General features: G+C 36.0%; 1 protein-coding gene across 3 annotated transcripts in view; it reads right to left on the bottom strand.

Moving 5' to 3' along the window:
* Positions 1-14,427: 14,427 nt before the first annotated feature.
* The window catches only part of LARP1B (La ribonucleoprotein 1B), a 103,869-nt gene continuing 96,710 nt past the window's right edge, over positions 14,428-21,586 (bottom strand). For 2 of the 3 annotated variants that reach the window (XM_069493550.1, XM_069493552.1), the window contains 3 exons: positions 18,898-19,007; positions 18,053-18,180; positions 14,428-16,498 (listed from right to left, as the gene is read on the bottom strand). In XM_069493550.1, the coding sequence (XP_069349651.1) occupies positions 16,253-16,498; positions 18,053-18,180; positions 18,898-19,007 (484 nt within the window). In that variant the 3' untranslated portion in view covers positions 14,428-16,252. The remainder of the gene's footprint in view (positions 16,499-18,052; positions 18,181-18,897; positions 19,008-21,586) is intronic. The other variant, XM_069493555.1, reaches the window with a different exon arrangement.

Genomic DNA, 21,586 nt, shown 5'->3' with positions numbered 1-21,586 from the left:
GATATGCCACATTTTGTTTATCCATTCATCTGTCAATAGGTAATTGGGTTGTTTCAACCTTTTGGCTATTGTGAATAATGTTGCTATGTACATTAGTGTATGAGCACATGTTTGAGCCTGTTTTCAATTCTTTTATTTATTTATTTATTTATTTATTTTGAGACAGAGTGTCGCTTTGTTGCCCTGGCTAGAGTGGGTGCCGTGGCGTCAGCCTAGCTCACAGCAACCTCAAACTCCTGGGCTTAAGCAATCCTACTGCCTCAGCCTCCCGAGTAGCTGGGACTACAGGCATGTGCCACCATGCCCGGCTACTTTTTTCTATATATATTTTAGTTGGCCAGTTAATTTCTATTTTTTTTTTTTTAGTAGAGACGGGGCTCTCGCTCTTGCTCAGGCTGGTCTCGAACTCCTGACCTTGAGCGATCCACCCGCCTCGGCCTCCCAGAGTGCTAGGATTACAGGCGTGAGCCACCGCACCCGGCCTTCAATTCTTTTAAATATACACCTAGGAGTAAAATTGCTGGTCATACAGCAATTCTATGTCTAACATTTTGAGGAACTGTCAAACTTTTCCACAGCGGCTGCACCATTTATATTTCTACCAGCAGTGCGTGAGGGTTCTAATTTCTCCACATCCTCACTATTTGTTATTTTCTGATTTCATTTTGTTTTGTTTGTTTTATAATAGCCTGTTCAAGGGGGTGTGAAGTGATATCTCATTGTGGCTTTGACTTGCATTCCCCCAATGGCTAATGATATTGAGCATTTTTTATGTGTTTATTGGCCATTTGTGTATCTTCTTCGGAGAAATGTCCTATTCAAGTCCTTTGTCCATATTTGAATTGGTTTTTTTGTGGTTATGAGTTCCTTATATATTCTGGATATTAATCCCTTATCAGATATGTAATTTGTAAATATTTCCTTCCATTGTGTGGTTTTTTCATTCTCTTTGTGGTGTCTTTTGATGCATACATTTATAATTTTGATGAAGTCCAACTTACCTATTTTTTTGTTGTTGTTGTTGCCTGTGCTTTTGTTTTCATACTTAAGAAATGATAGTCAAATCCAAGGTCGTGAAGATTTCCCCTATGTTTTTTTCCTAAGAGTTTTATAGTTTTAGCTCTTAAATTTAGGTTTTAGGTCCATTTTAATTGCTGTATGTGATATAAAGTGTCCAACTTCATTCTTTTGCATGTGAATATCCAGTTTTCCCGGCATCATTTGTTGAAAAGCTGAACCTTTCCCCCATTGAATGGTCTTGGCCGTCTTGTTGAAAATTGACTGTACAGTCATGTGCCGCTTACCCATGGGGAAATGTTCTGAGAAATACGTCCTTAGGAGATTTGTCTCTGTGGGAACATCATAGAGTGTACTTACACAAGCCTAGATGGTATAGCCTCCTACACACCTTGGCTATATATGACAGCCTATGGCTCCTATGCAAACTTGTACTACATGTTAACGTGCTGAAGACTGCAGGCAATTAATACATGATGGTAAGTATTTGTAATATCTAAACATAAGGTACAGTAAAAATATAGTATAAAAGATAAAAAATGGTACACCTATGTTGGCCCCTTACCATGAATGGGGCTTACAGGACTGGAGGTTGCTCTGGGTGAGTCAGTGAGTGAGTGGTAGGTGAATGAGAAGGCCTAGGTAGGACATTATTGCACACTACAATAGACTTTATAAACACTATATATACTTAGGCTACACTAAATTTATAAAACATGTTTTTCTTTCTTTAGTAGTAAATTAACCTTAGCTTATTGTAACGTTTTTCATTTGTAAACTTTTTATTTTTTTTTTTTACCATTTCCACTGTTTTATAACTCAGCTTAAAACACAAAGACATTGTACACAAAATATTTTTCTTTATATCTGTATTCTATATTTTTCTACTTTTAAACATTTTTTTTTAACTTCTGAAACTTTTTTTGTTAAAAACTAAGACATAAACACACACATGAGCCTAGGCCTATTCAGGGTCAGGATCATCAATATCACCGTCTTGCACCTCCACAGCTTGTCCCACTGGAAGGTTATCAGGGGCAATAATACATGTGGAGTTGCCATCTCCTGTGATAACAGTGTCTTCTTCTGGATACCTCCTGAAGGGACTGCCTGAGGCTGTTTCACAGTTAACTTTTTTTAAAATAAATAGTAGGAGTACACTCTAAAATAATGATTAAAAAGTATATTATATACTCAGGAGGTTGAGGCAGGAGGATCGCTTGAGCCCAGGAGTTCAAAACCAGCCTGGGCAACATAACGAGACTTCAAGGAAAAAAAAAGTATAGTATAGTAAATACATAACCCAGTAACGTAGTCATTTATGATCATTACCAAGCATCACGTACTGTACATAATTGCATATGCTATAGTTTTATGCAACTGGATGTGCAGTACATTTGTGTATACCAGCATCATCATAAGCACATGAGTAATCTGTTGGGCTATGATATTTCAATGGCTGCATTATCACTAGGCAGTAAGAATTTTTTTTTAAAGACATTCTACAGAAAAGACACTCAAATGTTTACAGCAGCACAGTTCACAATTGCAAAGACATGGGAACAACCCTAGTGCCCATCAATATATGAGTGGGATTAATAAAATGTGGTATATGCATACCATGGAGTACTACTCAGCCATAAAAAAACTGGTGAACTAATACCTCTTGTATTATCCTGGATGGAGCTGGAGCCCGTTCTAAGTGAAGTATCACAAGAATGGAAAAACAAACAACACATGTATTCACCATTAAGTTGGAACAAATTGATCAACACTTATGTGCACACATGGAAATAACATTCATCGGAAATCAAGCAGGGGGGAGGGGGGAGGGGGGAGAAGGGATGGGTAAATTCACACCTAACTGGCACAGTGCACACTATCTGGGGGATGGGCACACTTAAACTTTGATTCAAATGGTATAAAAGCAATTTATGTAGCCAAAACGTTTGTACCCCCGTAATATTCTGAAATTAAAAAAAAAATAAAATAAAATTCAAGGCATAAACACACACACACAAATTTAAAAAACAAAAAGAATTTTTCAATTGCATTATCTTATGTGACCATTGTTGTATATGTCGTCTGTCATTGACCAAAATGTCATTATGCGGCACATGACTGTATATGTGAGGGCTTATTTTCTTGACTCTATATTCCATTCGATTGGTCTATGTATCTATTTGTATGCTGGTATCACAGTTTTGATTACTGTACTGGTGTAGTAAGTTTTGACATTGCGAAGTGTGAGTCTTTCAACTTTATTCTTTATGAAGATTTTTTAGGAGTCATTTTTATGCAGGTCAGCTTGAGTATGTGGTGGACACACTCAAGAGAAAAGGGGGAAAACCAAAACTTACGTTATCTCATAGCTCTCCACCTCTGTCAAGATCCCAGTCAATGTCTTTTTGGTCAGACTGGTCAACGCTGTACTCCTAGAAGTATCCTGCCGCTTGTGGTCACATCATGCAAAAAAAATGGACATGACATATGGTACTGTAATTAACGGATATATGGAAAGCTCATTAGGGTACAATATTGGAAAAAGCATTTCATAAGGAGACCAGAATCAGGGATCTAGTCCCAACTCTGCACTTAAAAACAGTGTGACTTACCAAGTCTCTTACCTCTCTAAGGCTCAGTTTACTTATTCTTTTATTTTCACTGATCTGTAAAATAGGGAGTATACTGCCTGCCCTGCCCACCTCACAGAGATATATCAAGGCTCAAGTGACAGAAAGTGTGTGAACAGTCTTTAGTACACTGTGAAGCTTCTAACACAGAAGCTATTATCGTTCACGTGACTACTGATCCTTTATCTCACCAGAGCTATGAAGCACTCTGGTCAGGTCTTTGATAACCGTAAGTAGAATTTTCAGGTCATAAAAGTTCACAGATACTCCAAGGTTCATCAACAAGGGTTTGTCTGAGTTTAGTTGACAGCTTCCTAACCCATCACCCTTCATGTCAACAACCAAGAAGTAGCAGTGCTCTATAATGTACTGCTTTAATCCGTCTGTTCCACACCGCCAAGGGTGAGGGCCCTGCGAGAAGCGTGTAGGCCTGTGGGAGAGGAAGCTCACAGGCGTCTGGGAAAATCTCTCATTCTCTCTTCCAAACCTGAACAGAAATACACTATTGCTGATTCATTTATGAGATTGCCTTTGGCTGGTGAAATAGCTAAGGCTCGTCGCAACAGGAGGCCTTTTTAAAAAGACAAAATAAGCAAAAACAACAAAAGCCCTCCCCATTAGCTGTTGGTTTCACTTATAAGCAATTGCCAGGACTCTGGCAGCAAGTCGTTTTGGGGCCCTCTTGACAGGATTCACACGCAATCCACAGAAGGTAGAAAGAAATCTCTTCATCTCTGCATGTTAATTAAGGAGGACAGATGGCCCTGTGATTATTCAACCATATGTAGGTCAAGACTAAATGAATTAATAAGCAACTTAATTCTCAGCCGCCTCCGAGAGCTTATGGGGCATCTATGAACAAACAATTGCCATAGTATCCTGGGAAACCGGAGTTGGGGGCAGGGAGAGAGCTTAAATTTCCCTCATCGCACACCATGTTCCCCAGCCTAGGAGGGACATCTCAGTCCCGTACCACACGTTGTCTTCTACATAATATTTGAGATCTTAAAATGAGTCAAAAGTTAGAAATCATAGTTGTCCCTGTATAAACTATATGGCTGCAGCCCATAAGGTTTCTTTTTTTAAAAAGTTAAGCTCTCCTTAATTGATCACTTCAGGACTGAAAAGCAAAGGAAGTAGAGCCTAGAGCCATAGAGAGATGTAACAAGACAGGCAGCAAGTGCTGGGGCCAAAGAGGGGTCAGAGGCACAAGCTCTAAAAAGGCTCGGAGGAGCATGAAGCTGTTGTAGCTGGGACCACCAGAGGCAGAGCCTGATCTGGACCTGAAGAGCCAACTGGGGAGAATAGGGGACCACAAAGTTTTGAGTGCAAAAGGCAGAGAGCCGTGCAAGGCACACGAGGGCAGTAACAAGCTAGTGAGAGCAGAAGAGGCAGATGATGCAGGGAATTACGAGACATTAGTCAGTACAGGTGATTAGCTGCAAACAGAGCCCTGGATGGCAGCAATGCAGAGCGCTCATAGGAGAACCAGTCTTTCCTCCTCCCAGTGTCCGCAGAATGGAAATTTAAAACTCTTCAGGTGTTTATATTGGGCATAGCAGTTTCTTCCCTCCTCCCCACTCCCAACGCTTCTCCATGGATGAGTGACTGGTGCGGCTGGCAGAGGAGCTGAGCTGCCCGACTCAGCCTCTCTCTCCCAACTCCCCATGGAACTGACACATTTTCCCCTTCACCTCTTCTTCCTCTTCTATGCGGTGAGCCACTTGCCTCTGAGGAAAGGCCTGCATTTGTCCAGCTGTCTCTGGATGCAAGTTTAATTTTCTGAGCAAAGGGATAAGTATTAAACCCAGTTGTCAAATCGAGCATCGCTGGTAGTATTGGATATTTTGCCCCCCTCGTCTGAATGGGGCATAGTTTACTATCTCCTGCTTAATTTCCAACACCCAAAAGTCTGGAAGAGATATACACTGAGTTGCTATACTATTCGTCTTTACAGTAAAACCAAATGCTTTATATCACACATTGTCTTCTATGTGGTATTTGAGATGTTAAGATCAGTTAATAGCAATGTATCTTAGTTACTCAGTCTTGTGAAGCTTAAGAACTTTCTAAAAAATTATTTCTTTTAAAAAATATACGTATAGCCCAAAATTCAAAAGGGAATAGGGCAAAAAGTCTCCCTCTCACCTAACCCTCCAATTATCCAGTTCTTCTCCCCATAGGCAACCATTTTATCATTGTCTTATCCTTTTAAGGATATTCTGTTTGTGTACAGTACAAGCCTATGTGTGTAATTTTTTAACCAAAAGGTGGAATTCTAGGCACAAGGCTATGTGCCTTTTATCTTTCATTTAATATATCTTAGAGATTCCTTGTTATTCCTTAAGGAATATTCCATTATTCAACTATTGAGTTGTCATACTTCATGGAACTCCATCATATGGCCATAGTCTCTTATTGATGGATACTCATGTTGTTCACAATTTTGTGCTATTCAAAGTAATGACTGCATTAGTCTGTATATCTTTGCACATGTTTATATTTGCAGGGTAAATGCCTAGAAGTGGAATTTTAGGTCAAATGCGCTTAAAATTTTTAAAGCTATTGATAAATTTTCAATCATAGAGGATTTGTACCAATTTATACTCCTACCAACACTGGCTATTGTATTTCCAAATATGATTCTCCTGTGACTTTTTCTGATCCCTTCCTAAGTATAAGAATTCTAGTAGCAAATTTGAATTCTAAGGAGGCTAATGAGGTGATAGAAAGGTTCTAACCGTGGCCACTAGCATTTATCTGCTGTCTCACTAGGTATACACTGCAATCAGAGGTATTAGACAAATTGCTATACTTAATGTCTTGATTTCTGTCAGGGATTTAAAAGAATTATAAAGGAAACAAACACAGGTGGCAGTTGACCTAGTTAACTCTCTGGTATCACTTTGGACCTACTTAAAATAGGAGTCATGTGGAACACAAGAGAAGAGTTTCATAAAGTACATGCTATTTATGGTACATATAAAATAATTACATCAACTTGAAAGCAATCTTTTGAGCAACTTTGAAATTTGAGAGCTATTTTAATGACATGGTAGACTAGAACCAAGGAAGTTAAAGCAAATTTATTCTGCTTCTCACTTTTCCTTTACATACAGCCTCGCCAACCTTCCTAGTGTCCTCCAAATAGGGTCCCTTCCAGTATCATTTTGCCACGTAACAGAGCTTCTTTTCTTGGCTCATGCTACATGTTCTAAAATTATCCCTTCTCTCCCAAATAAAGTTCTTTCCCCTCAGTGCCTAATTTTTTTATTCGCTCTCAGAAATATGGGATCTGATGAATTAATTTTCACCTGAGTGGTTAATTTTTTTAAAATCCTCTAAAATAATTTTCATAAAGTATGTGTCCCTCACAAAGTTTTAAAGTGTCATCTAAATTTTTCAACATTTTAAATAGTTGCAAAGGTCATAATTTCTAGCATATTATAAATACTATTTCAAACTAAAATTTTAAATATAAATTTAAGTAAATCCAAATATAATATTTAGATCCATTTTTTAAAAATATGATGACCAAGTTCCTCTTTAACATTTAGAAAGCTTATATCTTTCCTTTTTCTCCTTGAGCTATTACAAATATTAATACATAATTTATCAGAATAAAAACATATATATATACATTTTGGCAATTACTAAACATAAATAGTAAGTTTCTTATTATTGGTTAATATTAGCTACTATAACAGAGGTATATACTCCACAGTCATCATGGCTTAATGTAGTAAAAAAACAATTTCTTGATACTATAGAGTTCCAAAAAGAACTAGGTGGTGATTCAGGGAGACATCTCAGGGCTCTGTTGTTTCCAATATATGGCTTCCATATAGCTGACAAAGAAAAGAAGCAGCACAGAGATGGCACATGGCCAGGTCTGGAAGTGGAGCCCCTCACTTCCCTTGCCTCCCAAAACCCAGAAGCAATTATATTGGCAAACCTGAAACAGGAGGACAGGAATGCAGTCTAGCATTCTAGAAATGGATTGGGTAAACAGTGCTATCATCTTGGCCACAAATTTACTGGAAATGTGTGTCAGTCTTGAGAAGAATCATGATCCAACTTTTAAAATAAATCTAATGAAAGAGAACGCTTTAGTCTGCTAAACACAAATCTGGCAGCTATTTTAAAAATAATATATTTTGTAAATAAAAAGAAAATTTTAAATATTTGAAAATAAGGACTCACAATAATTGTAACACATATTTTGTATGATTTGATAAAAATGTGTTCTAATTCCCTCATTGAATAATACATTGAACACTAGCCAAAAATACACAAAGTTTTATCCTTAAGAGAAATATTTATTAAAAAAGAGGCCGGATGCAATGGCTCATGCTTGTTATCCTAGCAATTTGGGAGGCCAAGGCACAGGAGGATTGCTTGAGGCCAGGAGCTGGAGACCAGCCTGAGCAATATAGCGAGACCCTGTCTCTACAAAAATTAGCCAGGCACAGTGGCACATGCCTGTAGTCCCAGCTACTTGAGAGGTTGAGGCAGGAGGATCACTTGAGCCCAGGAATTTGAGGTTGCAGTGAGCTATGATCTGCACTCTAGCCCGGGCAACAAAGCGAGACCTTGTCTCAAATAAATAAATAAATAAAATAAAAAAGAAAAGAGAGAAAAGAAAAAACATTTATAAAAAAGAGAAATTCAGTAAGTCTATGGGTTTATGATAAGTCAGTGAATCACTCTGAAGATTTCACCTCTGTGGGGCCCATGACTGCTTGCATAACTAAAGCAGTATTTGGGATGTGTCAGGGCACTGCCTTTCTTTTATAAAGTGGGGGAAAAGATTATTTGGAACTTAAGAACATTCAGATAAATAAATTTTAGAAAAGAGTACTTATGGAAGTTGAAGATCTGAAAATTGATTCCTTTAAAATAATCTATGCCTATATAATCTCCTCTGAAAGTATTAGTATTTATGTATCTGTCCCTAGGCATACCCCCAATTTGAGGACTGTTACATTATACCATACTGTCTTGACAGCCCAAAGGAGTTTCCAAAGGTGGAAGTTTTTTTTTTGTTGTTGTTGTTTTTTGTTTTTTATGTTTGCACAGCCAACTGCTCTAAGTGGAAGTTTTTTGACAAACCAGTAAGATATTTTCATGTCTTCCCTTGGCCCTTAAATAAGGCCATCACTCAAAAGGACTTTTAAAATAGTACTCATAGAAATGAAGCTGTGTTCCGGAGCAAGGATTCCCCAAAGATAACACAATAATCACCCTGAGTCTATTGTATAAAGCTTAAAAAAACCAAGCAGGTATCAAATATGTTTGGTTATAACTACATTTCAATCTCATATATAGTTTTGTTCCTTGGATGCTGACTAAAAGGACTTCTAGATGCATCCTGCCTCCTATCCATCTCTTAATTTTGGATCTTATGCATTTTGCCTCTTTAGCATTTGTGATGCTGTTTAAAATATGTTGCATGTGTTGTCCTTTTATAGCTTAAAGGTTTAGGCAAAATATTATGGTATGTATGCCAGATGTCAGGGATAGTTATTTTAGATGGTAGGATTTCACATGATTCTTTCCTTCTTTCCTCCTTCCTTTCTTTGTTGGGAATATAATGGTAACCAAGATAGACAAGATTCCTGACCTCTTATTTATAGCTGAGAAGAAGATGATAAAATATGAAGATATAATGATAAAGCTTTGCTTGAGTAATAACTTCTCTGTTTTTTTTAATTCTGAAAATGTCCTTATTATGATTATTTGAGCTATTACTATATCAGAGTTCAGCATAATTTAGGCACTCGTGATTTAAATAACATAGTTGAAATGGGAAAATATAGAAAGTATGAAAAGTTTCAGGAATAGTCATTAAAAGCTGGTTCTAGGGAACTGTGCTGATATACCTTAAAATGAATACTATGGTATTGAATTCATTTCAATGCATTCATGCAAAAATTGTAATCTAAAACTTTAACAAGTCTTGAAGGCAAAATTTTATTTAGTAGCCACATACTATACAGAATATGAGAAACTTCATCCAGGCTTTCAAGAAGCCTATACTGCGATTTTTTAAATAATATAACATGTATGGTTTATGACAGAGTAGAATAACAGAAAGCAGACTGGAGATCAAGATAATTTGGTGGTCTGAGAAGTTACCTGCCTCTCCTACAGGCTCTGCCAGTGGCCTGGTTAAGCCAGCTTTATTAACTTCAGTGAGGGCAGACACCAATGTCACCTGCTACTTTCACAATGCTCGATCAGAATATCTGTTGGAGATGGGTCTCAAACTAGAGGAAAAAGTTGGGACAAATTTACCTGTAATAAAAAGGACTTAAAGAGCATGAAAGACAACTTCTCTGGGTGGGAGATAAATTATTGTTAGAGTTGTTATCTAAGATAAAAGTTATTAAGAATTTCCCAGGGCAGACTTTCAAAAGTGAACAGAAAACGGTTTCTGAAATGTAGAATGGAAGTCAGACTTGGAAATGAGGGTGAGGGTGAGGCAGTGGCGGGAGCATCTCTGAGCCTAGGAGGCTAGATTCTCGTGCCTGCTCAGGCACTGGGTATCTAAGATGAGGCAGAAGTGCTAGATCATGGTGATGCTGGGAAGGCATAATGAGCAAAATTGTTAACCAAACAAAGGGAAAGAGCTAAAAGTGAGGCATTAAGATATTTCAGATTCATGACCTGGTAACTGCTTCAAGGAAATCATACTCGTGTCAATTGTTCAAGTCAGTAGAAACAATAGCAACTAAGCAACCCTACTACTTCTCACCTGGAGGTCAGTGAACCACAAGGGCAGAAAAGCGTTCATAACTTATTCTATGACAACAAAACAATTACAAGGAATCAGACTTTTCCTTATTAATTACATGTTTTAAGTAGATTAATTTCACATGAAGATTTAAAGTTATATTCATAGCCTCCTGGAGAAGATACTTTTTAATAGCTGGAGATGTCTCGTCCAATGCTTAGTCCTAGTAATAGCTAAGGTTTACTGCGTGCTTACTGTACACCAGGCACTATGCTAAATGCTTTACATTTATTCTTCACAGCAGTATAAGGTAAGTGCAATTTTGTAAATAAAGGACTGTAACTTAGTGAGAGGTGCCAAGATTCAGTTCATGTTTCTAACAAATAAGCTAATTTTTCTCTAGAGTAGCAGTTATTAAACTTATCTGGGATCTTAAATTCCTGCAGGAATCTGAACAAAACTATGGATTCTCTCCCAAAAGAAACTATAGGCAATACTAAATTTTGGGTCTCACAGACCCTCCTCCTCCAAAGTCAATCTTTTGACTCATTAAAAGTTTCACCTTAGATTATGCTTAAAGGCATTAACTGGAAACCAGAAAATTTTAACATTAAACACTACAGTACTGTGATAATGTTTGCATTCTAATTAAAGCTTAATGCAAGCCTGGGTGCTGTAGCTCATGTCTATATAATCCCAGCACTTTAGGAGGCCGAGGTGTGAGGATCACTTGAGCCCAGGAGCTTGAGGCTGCAGTGAGCTATGATTGTGCCACTGTACTCCAGCCTAGGCGACAGAGCAAGACCCTGTCTCTAAAAAAATAAATAAAATAAATTTTAATGCATCTTAAAACACCCCAAGAAAGGTTCTCAATTTTGTAGACTTGGAATACTATCTGGAAAACACAAAAACAAAACAGCAGCACATTCTGGTTCATAGGAATTTACTGAAGCTAATATGTGTAACATATTGTTAGAAACCATTCTACGAACCAAATCATTTCTTAATTGGCCCAGCCAAAACAGGATGATTGTAAAGAATTCAGAAAATTGGCAAAGAATATAAAGTCAGAGGTAATTCCTGTTAATTAACCTTGTGTAATATATTTCCTTTAAGCCTTTTTAAGACTAGAATATCATTATTTCTGGGTAGTCCAGTATCTTCAGTTGTCATTAATAACTCTAAATAAACTAATGCAAAATTTCTAAGTGGATTCTGAATAAAATTCTCAGTTTAGTTTATATTTTACCTTATCAAGTTCTGGGAAAATATTTAAACAGATGAATTATATTGTTCCCTAATCATGATTTTCCCCCAAATGAGGATTTAACTGACAGCACTTAATGTATGTATTTAAATAGTCCACTAGACCGTTCAAAACTGCAGAGGATGCTTATTATATAAAAAAATTTTGTCTTAACCACAAGAATCTAATCTTGATTTGTGATACTTAAGAATCATTGTAGTTGAGTTGTAGAGTCAGTGTTCATGTGTTCTGGTATTTCATGCTGTTAAAGAACAATCTAGTTAAGATGAAGAGCTTGGACTCTGGACCCAGACTACTTCAGTTCAAATCCTAGCTCAGCCATTCAACTAGCTATGTGATAACACTTTGTTCCAGTTATAAGAGCATCTAGTTTTAAGTTTTTCATGTTTTAGGCAGGATCATTCATTAACTTGCTATGTGATTTAACTATACAGCTTAGGTTAGCCAGACATATAAAGAGATATATCTTACAATTTGCTTGCCTTGTTTACATTTCAAGAGAGTTAATAAAAAAATAATGCTAATGAAGTACTTCAAACTTTTAAGTGAAAGGACAAATACTAAAGAATAGTATTTTCATTTTAACCATACACAAATATTGATGCTGTTATTGTATTTACTAAGAACCAAATAACCAATGCAAATTTACTAATAACTACGGCAATGCCTAACAAGGTAATCATGAGTTGTGAGACACACATAAGACTATTAGGAATGCATAGTAATGGATATAATTATATATCACCACAAGATGGCGTAAGAGTTCTCTCTCACTCCCGGGCTCTCCCCCGCCTCTCACCTGTCAAGTCTACGGATCTGACTTATTCTATTCTGCCATCTAGTGGTGATATAATTGGGTGTACTCTACTGGATCAGTTTCCTATGCAGGAAAAAAATAAAAACAATAAGCAATTTCATAAAAGCTAAGAGATTAGTTGAAGGAAAAGATTGAACACACAAAAGAAAGTGGTCATACAACTTAGTAAAATGGCAAGAAACATGAGAGAATGTCAGAGTGGAGTCCCAAACTGGCATAACAAGTTTAAAAAATAGGCATGTGCCTATAATCGTAGCTACTTGGGAGGATGAAGGGGGAGGATCGCTTGAGCCCAGGAGTTAAGAGGTCAGCCTGGGCAACATGGCGAGATCTCATCTCCAAAGAACAAAAAACAAAAATCTATTTTAAAACTAAAATGATACCTATTTTAAAACATAACTCTCTAATTCCTTTTAGGAGAAAGAATTCTGAAGATGGCTTCAACTACTCCCTTAGCAGAAAGATTTGGAATTTAAACATTTTTTTTTTTTACATTTTACAAATGCATATTTTTATTATACCTCTGTAAATCCTTCCTGTTATGCATTTTTAAAACACATATGCACATTTAAAGAAAATATAAAAGGAAACCTATTTCCCAAATATTTCCACTCTCTCATTATAATCCTTACCATGGTAATAACCACAATATTTTCTTTTTTTTTTTTTTTTTTTTTTACCAGGGTGAATCCTAGCTAAACATTTTTAATGTTGCCTTTTTTATTTAATAAAATTGAAAATTATGCAAAATCATAAGGAAGGAAGCATCTAAGGTCACCAGGGACTTACATAAATTTTTGGTAAGGTCATCTAGATTTATAGTCAATGATGTTTTTCTTTTCATTAAATAACAATGCTTTTTATATGCTTGAACTTTACATTTGGAATTTCTTTAAGCGGTATAATTTTTAAAAATTTTACCAAAAAAATGTACATCCCATGTCAAACATACATAAACAAAATTAGAAGGCAATGGGTTAATATGCTTGATAAGTAAAAAAAGCTTTAAAAATTAACCAGAAAGAGATAATCACTCCAAAAGGAAAACAAAGGATATGATCGGGCTGGGCGTGGTGGCTCATGCCTGTAATCCTAGAACTCTGGGAGGCGGAGGTGGGAGGATCACTCGAGGTCAGGAGTTTGAGACCAGCCTGAGCAAGAGCGAGACCCCATCTCTACTAAAAAAAATAGAAAGCAATTAGCTGGACAACTAAAAATATATAGAAAAAAATTAGCCGGGCATGGTGGCGCATGCCTGTAATCCCAGCTACTCGAGAGGCTGAGGCAGAAGGATCGCTTGAGCCCGGGAGTTTGAGGTTGCTGTGAGCTAGGCTGACACCACGGCACTCTAGCTGGGGCAACAGAGGAGACTCTGTCTCAAAAAAAATAAATAAATAAAATAAAGGATATGATCAAGAAATCTACAAATAATATAGATAAAAAAATAACAATTATCACTTATTAGTGAGCTGATTAAAATGATGACACCTAATGAGATTAAAATAATATCTTTTTCCTCTCAGTCTAACAAAGAGAAAGATTTATTGTAATTGGTATTGATAAGGATGTAGGGAAGCAGACGATGTTGGTGAAAGTATAAACTGCATTCTTCCTAGAGGCTCTTAAATGGGGATATTTTTTTACTTACTTTTTACTTTTTACTTAGAATTACAACTTCTAGGAACTTACTCTAGGCAATAACTTCAAGTTTATACACAAAGAGTTATTGGTAAGAATACTATTAATTGAATTGTTGTTAGTAACAGCCAAAACCTGGCCACAGCTAAAGTTCAACAGTAGGCAATTAGCTAAATAAACTACGGTACATCCACATGCTGGATGTAACTAGTAAAAGTCCTGATGCAGAAATATTAATGACATCAGAAAATGTTCAACTCTATTAAGTGAAAAAAGCAGGTTACAACACTAAATGCATAGCAGGATACCAATTTTGTTTTTCTTTTTTAAAACAGTACTTTATTTTGTGCTTTTCTAAATTTCCCAATGTACATGTATTACTTTTGTAATAAAAATATGATACAATTACTAATACATATCACAAACTCAATTACTGTATTTTAATTTAAAATATATAATTTTCCAATCAAATTTATACTTGCATATTTAGTTGAGTAGAAATATCTTAAATACAGGTTTCAACACAAAAAAGGATACTGAGAAAAAATTTTAGATCAAGAGACCACTTAAAACTAATAAGCATCATTTGGAAATTTCTCACCAAAAAGTCAGAACTATAGACTCACTTAAGAAAACACTAAAGGATTTATTATTCTAACCCATTGCTTGTTTTGCAACCTCTTTACAACATCTCTAACTTATTTTCAGAATATTCAAATTTGACTATTTTCTAAATTTAAAGCATCAAAATGACCCCCCAAAATATTAAATATTATAAAACTTCAGATTATCATTTATGCATTAGAAATAACTTAATGACTACCTATTTACTAATGAATAGCCCATTTATCCAAAAATTATATATATTTCAATATTGTCATTTATAAGAATAAAACATCCAGTCTACTCAAAAGGAAAATAATGAATTAATTTAGTGTACTGAAACCAGCTGCTTCTGCCAATAAAAGAAAATATTTGTAAATCATGTTGTTTCAATAAAAATGGATATAAGTTTGTAACTGAACTTCATTCACAAAATATAATGGTCTGCTAGCAGAATTCGAATATTACAGCTTTTCAATTATATTCTAAATAAAAATAATTAAAAATGGATTCAAATAATTCAGAATAAGTGCTTTATTTTTTTAAATACCACAAAAACTGAAACTATCATTTACATCAATGTTGAATAGCAATAAAAATAAGAAATCAATTTGCTGTAACTCTTGAAAACACTGAGCATAAAACAAAATTAAAAGAACAAAAAAGAAAAACTAAGTATTCCTTTTAAATTGAAGACAATCTAACTGCTTGTGACATATCTACTTACAGATGTACAAACAGTAGATGCATTCAAAACAGTGCAAGATTTATTCAGGACAATATTCCAACTTATCCCAATGTAGTTTTTAATTACTTGTGCAAGTTTATATAAAATCACAAAAGTAAATCTCTCCTAATATGTAACCAGCTTATGCCAATTCAGAAAATTTCACACAAACATAACAACTGTGGAAATTGTGAGGTATGACTTGAGGGGGAAAAAAAGTAAAACCTAACTTCAAAAGTGCGTATACTTCAATGTAATTACAATCTTGTTATATAGTTCTACTTTTGTAAAAAAAAAAAAAAAATTCCTTTAAAACTATATGTCTACAAGAAAAAGTAAATGTATCATTACATATTCTTTTTGAATTTAAAATATACATACGTAATCTTTCTTTGTTTATAATAAGTTCAGATATGAATTGATAGTGGGGTAATTGGATTCTTTAAGATAGCTCTATAGAAGAGATGAATACAACATACTATATCTTCTTTAAGAAGTATGAGCTAATGATCGGCATTCCTTATATTGTTTTTTAATATATTTAAGGAATGCTGTTCTTGTAAACAATGGCTTTGAAAAAGAAATTGGAGACCAAAATACATTACTAGAGGATCTCTATTAAAAGGTCACCAAAACTATCCTTGTTTGTGAAATCAGGGAAAACTTTTTGGAATTTATCTTGCTAGAAAAAATGCTACCACTTTTCTTCCATTTTTCTTTTTTCTGATTATCACAATTAAACATCAGAAGATTTTTCTCAAATAAATACTGACGTAAATGTTGATTTCAAGGACAGACAACTTTTGTTAAGAGTCTATTTCTCAGGCATTTCACAATTTGTTGAGATGGAGGAAGCACTGTTCTGGTGTGAATCGTCACTGGACTCCGGGGAAGTATTCCTTCTGGGAGTGTTCGTTGGGACCTGAAGCTGACTGGCAGATGTAGGCTTAGCAGCATTTGGTGGTTTTGTAGAGGAATTAGATGGAAGTCTGTGACGATTACTCTCCTCACCAGAAGTAGATGAATGTCTTTTTCTTCCAAATTCCTCACCAATAGGGGGCTGCAAATCATGAAAGACAACATAGTTGACAATTTTACTGGTTTTCTCTCTTCAAAATCTAAGGCCACACTTTTCCAACACAGAGGGAAATTATGTTGGCAGTTCAGTAGATTTTATCCGTGTAACAAAAACTTAATAGTACCTTAAGGAATTAAACTTAAATTTCCTACCTAAATCAGCCTACTAGTATTTTGCTCATTCCTTCACTCAACGTATGTTTATTCAGCTTCTCCCACATTTTCCGGCCTGAGCTACACGATAGGGCATAAGCATAAGGCTGGGTTCCCTGCCTCCAAGACAATGTTTCAGCAAGGCCATTTTCCTCCTTTATTCAGCCCTGTCCCTTTCTCAACCCCGATCTCCTATCCTAGGCTTGCTTATGATGGCAATGTTTAAGTAACAGATGAGTAAAAGCAGCAGGGAGAAAAAACAGTTGCCAATAACCTTCAGCAAGTTTAAAGATTTATCTAGGATCCCCACGATAAAGAGACTGACAGTATTATTGATGGTACTAAATTTAAATATCTTCAAACATAAGTACCTATAACGTTCCCAAATCCCCTCAGACTGCAAGCAGAAAGCGGGCAGTGAACAAGTATCTTGCATTCAGAAAAAGTCAGCTTTTGCAGTCTTTCCAGTTACAGATTTGGAAGCCCAGAACTGTACACCACTGGACTAATATTTTTATTTGGAGGTAAGATAAGACAGTAGCCTCTTTCTGCAACCATCCACTGTACTTAAAAGAGAAGCTCTGCATTCTTAGCTTCAGATAGGGCAAGAGTTACGATTACAGAGCAGGGACATCTTTGCGGCAGAACTGGTCAGGCCACTCTAGAAAAACAGCTCTTAATTTCAGAGACACAGGCTCTTCTATTATCTTCATCTCTGAGGCATCAACTCATTTACATAAAACTACAAGACAATTTACAACACTAAGCAGAGATGGACCTAGCCTTCCTTTATGTCTCTTTTCAACTTTTTTATTTTTCTTCTTTTCTTATTTCTTTTGCTTCTCTTCTTTCTCCTTTTCCTTTATCTTCTTAAGTTCATCTTATTCTTTTTATTGCTTTCCTTTTCCTATTGAAATCAAATTGATTAAATCCTATTCTCTTGCCTGCATACAGCATTTTCGCCTTAATTTTATTATGCAGAAACCCTAAATCCATACCAGCACATTACAGAAATTATATGGATTTTAAAAAAACATTAAAAAGTGAAAAGTTTTCACATTGCTAGTGAGAAATCAGTATCATATCCATATAAAAGTTACTAAATCCATAAAATGTTAAATTATAGGGGCATATCAAAATCAAAGGGAACTGACAATTGCACTGTGGTTATACAAGATGTTAACATTTGAGAAATCTGAGTGAACAGAATATATGGGAATTCTCTGAACCATTTTTGTACCTGTTTCAAAGTTTTACTTCAAAAGTGAAAAGTTAAATTTTCAAAATAAAATGTTAAAAAATAAAAATTGTAACATTAAACTTAAAAAATCACTGATAAAAGAATATATGCATAATAAAATAGAGAAAGGGACTTAAAACTTACATCAACACGAAAGTCTTCTAACTTCTTAAAACTATAGAGGTATTCCTGAAGTTTCGGGTCAATTGACTGTGTTTTAGATTGAGAATATTTCAAATAAGCCCAAAACTTTTCTAGTCCATACAGCTGGCCTAATAACAAAGAAGAACATATACTGTGAATTACATAGAATTTAAAAAATGATTTATATTAAACATGATCCTACCAGCAATAAGCCATTTATCTTCCAACATATACTTAATCTGGATCGAGAATAAGACATGTAATAAATTAACAATAATGGCAGCTACCATAACATTTATTGAACATTTGTTATGTAACAGGTATTAAATGCCTTATTATGTATCAAATGAATTTGGGCCATATACAACCGAAAAGATAGGTGTGCTCTTATGTATATTACAGATGAGAAAACTGAGCCTAGCAAGGTTAAGTAATTTACCCAAGGTCATGTAAGTTATTTAGTAATGAAATGCGATTCCTCATAGGGATCTGGCCCAGAACCTGCACTCTTAACCACTGTGCTATTCTGCCTTTCCAAGCATAACTGCTGGTTACACAAAATTTTCATGTAATAGAATACCAGTGAGTAATCATGTTTGTCAAGGGAATAATGATAAAATACACCACCATAAAGGAAATACTGAAGAGTAGTTATTTTCCAATACCTCACAGAAAGGATCTTCTCACTAAATGGTGCCCCATCCTTCAGCAAGAACCATAATAGTGGCATGAAGGTCTTAAATTAAGGTTTGCCCTGAAGAAAACAATTATAACACCCTCTCTACTTATTGACAGACTCAGGTTTACAATTTCCAAATAGAATAAGTTTTTTGTTGTTTATTTACCAGATTCATAGTCTTTTTTGGTTTCTTCTTGGAAATCCTTAAAAATTTCTTGTCTGAATTTTTTTTCCAGTCCATAACTATAAAACCTGAACAGACATTCTAACCCATACCTATGGAAAAGAAAATAAAAGGTATATAATAAAATTTTTGTTATAGGATATAAATATAGTTAGTAGCATTGCCACAAGCAAACATGGCACAGATAAAATCTCAGTACGCAGATTTTTAACTGAGGTAGTAGTTAGTGATCCACAGCTGGTTTCACTATGTTTGTTGACTCAGCCATAGCACATCATGAAAGTGTACTGGGAACTTGCAGAATGAGGGGCTGCCCAGGGACATAGACAATTGGAATACAGCTTCTGTAGATGGACAGAGTATCTCTCCCTGGTATTTCTGAAGAACTGGTCAAAAGATTTAGTGACAAACTGGAAATGCTTTAGATTTTTTCCAAACCAAAAGTTATAATGGTGTGTTTGTACATGGTATTAAATACTCCTGAACATAATCTTCACTCTAGAAAGATAAAGACCATACTCTTATGCCTTGGACCCCTAGGTATGGTCGACCCATTCAATTATAATGGCGTAAACCTAATTAAATGGCTCCTAAGAGAGTCTCCCTGCTTTAGTTATAAACTATAATTAATAGCAAATACATTGCTAAAAAAGCTCAACCTTCAACAAAAGGTGGTAAGCATGAGAATAGACAAGGCCATTAAGACAGCAGTAGAAGTACCATGTCTAGCTGACTCAACTAGATGCCACAATGAAAAGACTCCTCAGTTAGAATCCTAAATTATTCTGGCCGCCTCGGTGGAGTAGAGGTTACTTCTTCTTTGATTGGCTGTTATTCACAGGAAGCAGGGTGTGTATGTCTCTTTCTCTTTTGTAACCAGCTTATTTACAAGATGGAGAGTGATGGTTTGTCCCAAAAGAATAAATAGATTTCTTGGCAAACCACCAAGAGAAATGTAGAATTGTCAACTACACATCTACACTCTAACCTGAGCCCTTTGCTATAGTAGCTTTAAGTGATGCTATTAGTTGAGCTTGTAAGACAGAAGTCTAAGGACAGTAAGGACTAAAGGAACTACAGCTCAGAATGACAAACTTGACTTGACACTCCTATTCTGGGATCATACCATACTGATATCAGTGGTTCTCAACCTTGACCACATACTAGAATCATCAGGGGAGATTTTTAAAAATACCCGTGCCCAGTCTCTGTTCTAAACCACTGAAATCAGAATCCTTGGAGGGTGAGGTCTAGGGGTCTCCTTTCCTTCTCTCTTTCTAGAGAAGGAAGTTTTTAGGTGTTTTTTTTTTGTGTGTGTGTGTGTGTGTGACAGGGTTTTGCTGTCTCCTGGGCTAGTATACAGTGGCATTCTCAAGATAGGAATGGCAAATTTTGTCTTTTGTGCCAACTCTGCTAAATTGGCAGTAGCTATTAAAGCCATGATAAGAGAGTACAAATACAAAAAGTGTGGTAAGAAAGAACATAAAACAGTACTGGGATTGATTAGAGATGTCAGTAATGGACAGAGGAGAAACAAATAGAGGTATGCATGCCATGTAACTGCTGGTCCTGGTGTAGATAAAGATTCTAGATAAAAATGAAATCGACTTTGTTTTTATATAAGTCAGCACAAATATAAATTTTATTTTTTATCAGAAAAATTTATTTGCAGCACCTTGTATTCTTCGCAAAGATCACAATATCTGATTAATAATATATTCTTATTTGAGATTTATAAGAGGGAGCCATTTTCAGAACCTGGTAATATTATTGAATAGAAAATTATCTTTTTTCCCTTCTTTCCATCTCTTCTTCCTTTCTCCCTTTCCCTAAGAATAAACAGCCTGTATAAGTCCACTTTGTGATCCTTTTCACCCTCTTGGTCTGGCGTCACTCAGCCCTAGAGACACTCTCAAGACTTCCCCTGAACATTTCTGCAGGAAGCAAGGCCTAAGCTGGGACAAAAAGAACAGGAGTTAGCAAAACAGAGGGAGGAAGAAGAGAAGTAGAAGCAGAGGTAAGACTATGCACAGAAGTCCAAAGACTACAGAACTTGGTTGTTTCATAGAACATGTAGTTCAGTATCACTGTTGCCTAGAATACTAGAGGACTGGTGGGAAAAAATGATATTAGACAGGTGAGTCAAGCAGAGTGTCATAAGAAGTCTTGCTTTTTTTGTTTTTCTCTCAAGGCATCTTAATTACTGGTTTGGCTCTAAACATTTGTCCATTTGGGTATGTGTATGCACATGCAGGGGAACTCTGTAATGGTGGGAGCAGAGGAGAGAAAAATCTTATACTTTGATTGAGCCCCTTGTGCCAGCCCTCTAAGATGGTTCCCAATGACCCTATCTCTTGCTTTCACGACTTTGTGTAGTTCCCTCCTACCCTGTACTGGGGCTGGTCTGTACAGACAATCCAATACGGCAGAGGTAATGGTATGCCACTTCCAGGTATAGGTTATACAAGACACTGAGCCTTCCATCTTGGATGCTCTCCTTCTTTCTTAGTCACTCAAGGTGAAGCCATGTTGTAAAGTGCCCTGTGAGAAGGCCAGTGTGGTGAGGAACTGAAGCCTCCCGCCAACAGCCATGTGAATGAGATCCTTTAGCCCAGGTCAACTCTTCATTGACTTCAGCCCCATCCAACACCTTGACCTCAACCTCATGACA

Source organism: Eulemur rufifrons, chromosome 18, assembly GCF_041146395.1.
Source record: "Eulemur rufifrons isolate Redbay chromosome 18, OSU_ERuf_1, whole genome shotgun sequence".
Classification (NCBI taxonomy): domain Eukaryota; kingdom Metazoa; phylum Chordata; class Mammalia; order Primates; family Lemuridae; genus Eulemur; species Eulemur rufifrons.
This window is presented reverse-complemented; position numbering and strand designations above follow the sequence as displayed.